Source organism: Coptis chinensis, chromosome 7 (genome assembly GCF_015680905.1).
Source record: "Coptis chinensis isolate HL-2020 chromosome 7, ASM1568090v1, whole genome shotgun sequence".
Classification (NCBI taxonomy): Eukaryota; Viridiplantae; Streptophyta; class Magnoliopsida; order Ranunculales; family Ranunculaceae; genus Coptis; species Coptis chinensis.
In genome coordinates this window covers 18,776,244-18,780,926 of record NC_141462.1, presented here as the reverse complement: position 1 = coordinate 18,780,926, position 4,683 = coordinate 18,776,244, and the positions used below count along the sequence as shown (strand labels likewise).

General features: G+C 37.7%; 1 protein-coding gene across 1 annotated transcript; it reads right to left on the bottom strand.

The window, feature by feature from the left end:
- Positions 1-229: 229 nt before the first annotated feature.
- LOC147486430 (laccase-7-like) lies at positions 230-4,005 on the bottom strand. Its single transcript, XM_086571565.1, has 6 exons — positions 3,722-4,005; positions 2,975-3,126; positions 2,579-2,823; positions 2,320-2,448; positions 877-1,833; positions 230-554 (listed from the first exon to the last, which is right to left on the bottom strand). Exons 1-6 carry the CDS (start codon positions 3,809-3,811, stop codon positions 424-426), a joined length of 1,704 nt encoding a protein of 567 aa, XP_086427691.1. The 5' UTR covers positions 3,812-4,005; the 3' UTR covers positions 230-423.
- Between the last annotated feature and the right edge of the window lie 678 nt (positions 4,006-4,683).

Here is a 4,683-nt window from a genome sequence, read left to right as displayed (position 1 = left end):
AGTTTTAAAAAAAAAGTCTGTGGATCGTGGGTACCACGTGCACAGTAGCTAGTTTATATGATAAAGTAATTAACCTTATGAATATTTTGCATTTTCCATGTCTTACCTACACACTATGAATCAAGTTCAGAAATGTCATTAGTGAGCTCGAGCTTCGCGTTGCTTAATTAAGTATCCAATTCATATTCAAGAAGAGAAAAAGGACTACGGAATAATTGTGCTCAATATATAAAGTAGCCAACAGTATAATCTTATTTCAATGGTAACGAATGTATACAAGAAATAACTGCATACAAATAAAAATCAATATTGAATGCTTCATTGCATTACTTATTACACTTTCAAACTTTCAATAAGAATAAAATGAATGATCAGACAATGAACTATATCAACAAAAAATTATAGAAAAACAGGGCACAACTTCTAACAACGGGGAAGATCAGTAGGAGGTGGAGGCAGTGTAGTAGAGGGTGTGGGTCCGTTCTCCACTGCAAATGCAGTGGCTAGACCCCAAGGCAAATGGACGTCCAAGTGGCAGTGCATGAACCATACCCCTGTTCATTAAATTTGTCAAAAATGGTGGAGTCAGTATATATAACTTTCAATCAGTTACCAAAAAAAAAGAGGATATAACTTTCAATCATATTCATTTCCCAAATTTGGGCTTAGGCCTGCCAATATATTTTAACAGGTTGGTTGGTTGGGATTAAATGGACCGTTAAACGCCCAAGTTGACCCGAGGCACGCCAAAGCCCAAAAGACAAGTCAAAATGTAGATTAGGCCTATACTTCCTGTTTAAAGCCCAAAGAAGGCACATAGGTCCAAGAAGTGCGGCAACAATCTAGTTTAAACTGTACGCATTAATGAAAATTCACCTGGATTATTTGCGCGAAACCTGATCACAGCCCAACCACCGACCGGCACAGCAATAGTGTTACGTTCTTGTGGGTTCCTCAAGTTATACTTTGGCGAGTCTCTAGTACGATTGAAGTTTCCGAACCCTTGAGCCAACACATAGAAATCAAAACCATGAAGGTGCATCGGGTGGTTCTCAATACTAAGAAGTGCGGTGTTTTGCAACACCATCTCGACCGTAGAATTGTACTTCACCTTCTTGACACGGGTCCCTTTCTTGGTCAACATCAAAGGGATGTTTGAGCTTAATCTGGTATCAGTGTAGTTAAACTGAATTGGTGGACGGTCAGGGAAATCTTCGGTGTAAATTCCGCCAACACCAGAATGGAACGCTTCCAACAGCGACAATCTTGATGGGAATTCAAACGATACATTGTTCATGCTAGCAGCAAAACGATACGGAGGAAAAGTACTTGAACATGTCGCATTTGCCCCACAATCAGCAAGCCCAAGCCCAACAGTTACAAACATTTGATTGTCTACCTTAACTGGGCAGGGTAGCCAGTGAGGCCCAGTTGTGAGACTAGTGAGATTGCTAAAGAACTTGTGTGCTGTTATGGTGTCATCAAAGGCTGGCAGGACTGGCATTAAAGGCGCCGATGATGACGTGGAACCTTCATAGTGGATAATGCCCGTTGTGGTTCCATTAGCGAATGGTACGTTGGGTGCACTGGAGTATGCATTGGCGGCCATGTAGTAGTCACCATTAGCTTGGTTAGCTGTGAAGAGGATATCTGTTGTCTGACCCGGTGCAACGACTATAACATCCGTGTCATATGGCTCGGTGTAGGTTGCATCGATGCCAACAACAGTAAAACGGTGTCTAGCTATCTTGAAAAATAACTGGTTATTGAGTGCAGCGTTGATGATCCGGAGAAGGTAGGTCTTGCCTTGTACCACATTTAGCTTAAATGTTTCTAGCAAAAGAGAAAGAGGATTTCGTAAGTGATCCATCGATCAGTTTCAAAAGGTGAAGGCAAAAGAATAAACTCAAAATCATGGAGACTTGGCACAATTTTATTCGCATGCATAGAGCTTAATGCCAAGATTGGCATCCAACTATCTAAGTCGATGTTTCTTTGGAATCATCAGATTAGATGTTATGATTTGATAGTATCAGAACTTCTCAATAAAAACTTTTGAAGAATATTTTCGAAGGCGTTCATTAAAACTTTCTTAAACCTATAAGTCAGCAACTTTGAAAAGGACACAAGCCACAGTATATAAGGCAAAAACATATCTATAATCCAATTCGATCAACTAGGACATTTTAATTTGCTAAAAAGTAGAAAAAAGGGGCTATAATCGAAAGGTTTCATTCCGCCCTACTAATAGTGTCAGTTGGCCATTGAAGAACAGTATGTCAGTATGTACACATTTCATCTTTGATTTTTCAAACTTACTGTTGCTAGAACAAGGGTAGAGATCCCCAGGCTGGCCATTAATAGTGTAAGCATCTGAAATATTAGGTGCACCACCATTGGCAATAGCCAAGTTCTCAATATCCATAATACTAGATCTCCAATATTCACCTGATTATCCAAGCAAAGTCAATACTTTAGTCAGTTTAAAAAAGATTCACGGTATTGAGTAAATAATTGTGTATATCAACCACATGCATCCTTATTGAAATAGAGATAGATCAAAAGACGTTAAGTTTACCTAATAAAATTGGAACTTCTTTGTAAGGTTTTGGAAATGGATATGATCTACCACGCCTTGGGCGAATAATGAGTGCACCATGGACTGTTGCACGTAGAACTGAGACGTGTGCATGCCACCAAAGTGTTCCTTCTTGTCCAGTCACATTGAACTTGTAAGTGTAGCTATTTCCAGGGATTATAGGACACTGTGTAATATAAGCGGGCCCATCAGCCCACCCACTAAGTAATTGAAATACCCCATGCCTGCACAAATACTCATTAGTCCAAGTACATTTACAACAATTAAATTTGAAACATCAGTAAGCTAATTGACAGAGTTTTATTTGGTTATTATGTTTGAAACTGCGGCTTAGTTATTCAACTTCTTGCATTTTATAATTAAGTCGAGATATACCAGTGAATGGTAAGGTTATATGGTGATCTATTATGGACATGAACGACGAGTTGGTCGCCTTCATGAATTCGAATGGTCGGTCCTGGAAAGCTTCCATTTACTGCAGTTATGACTTGTTCTCCACAGAGTCGTCGGACAGTTAGGTTTCCCACCTGAAAAGTGAAGAAAATTTGAGATGGATAATGCTAAAAACATACTGAAAGAAGCAGCGCACAAGATTAGCGAAAAAAAAAGAAAGAAGCAGCGCACGTTTACTAAAATTTCTACTTGATTTTGACAGTTAATTATTAAAAATAACTAAATAGGAGACAGTTCGATCATTTTGAGTTTTTTGACATTTGAGGCAAACTGATGATCACATCAAATGACGTTTGACCACTCAATAGCAATATGGACTCACTGGGCCGCCCGTGACTGAAATGGTCCAAATCTACTAAAAAGAAAAGGCTATGGATAACTAATTATGTACGTTGCATGAGTGCCCTAAACATGCATTCATGCTAAACTCCCCAAATACTAATCATTTCAACCTCGCTAGTTGATGATCATGCGGATTATGCAAAGAAAAGGCGTGCCATTTTCAAGAAAATTCAGTTGATGAATAACGTATTGAAATGTGCATATGAGATCGATATATAAAAGTACACAAGACAATCAATTTCCTTGGCGCTATACGAAATGACGATTGTCAATTGTAACAAAAAAGCTAATGAGAAATGAAGAGAAGTGATGAGGAATCGGTATTACATTTAATGTGTGTTCAACAACTGCTGCAGAAGCTATAGAAGCAAGAAAAACAAGGGCAAAGGACAGCAAGAAGATGGTATGATGAGCCATATCTAAGAGAGAGGTTATGAAATGATAGATGATATGAAACAATGAGAAGGGAAACTCTTCCTTATATACAAAACTTCTTGGGGGTTCTTCTCCGAGTCTTCTTTCTCTAAAATCTTCTTATTTGTGTATTATATAAATTTCTTCACGTACGTAGAAAAGATAGACACAACTCATAAAAATATGAAATGCAATACAATGGTAGCTGAGTCTTAGCTTTCTTTATGTTTGCGTGAGAACATTGCTAATAGTTTTTTCTCATTCAATGAAAGTTAGCAGCATTTCGTTATCTAACGGACTTAAGTTGGTAAACAATATGTCTAGCTAGAAAGACAGTTGCTCAAGCAAAACATTTTACCGATATGATGTTGGCTTCGAATTTCTTAACTTGTTCCTTTTCCTATCTTAGTCTCAATGGTTCAATGTGTAAAGTAATGTATTTTAATAACAACCTCCTATGTTGAAAAAATCACTTTTGTGAATTTTTGCTTGTACGAGCAGGATTATATTTGACAACTGCACCTAATCAAAAGGGGATTGAAAGGGTCATAGATCGAAGCGATAGAACTAGAAGCTCTTTGCTGATATGGATTTTAGGTTGCATTGAACGAAAATTCACGCCTTTAATTGTAAGATATACAACAGCACAATTTTTACTTTTGAATTTTTTGACCTGTGAGTGTGAATCACATCTAACCACCCTTTAGTTGTCAAATGAATGAAGAGAGAAGGAATACACGCACGTTCTTTGATTTACTTGGCTTTCCTTTTCCTTTGTTTATTTTTATTTTCTTAATTATCTTATTTACTTTTTGGTTACGGGACAAACAAGCAAAAAAAAAAATGAGGATCTTCCTCGAGCTGTAATTAATTAA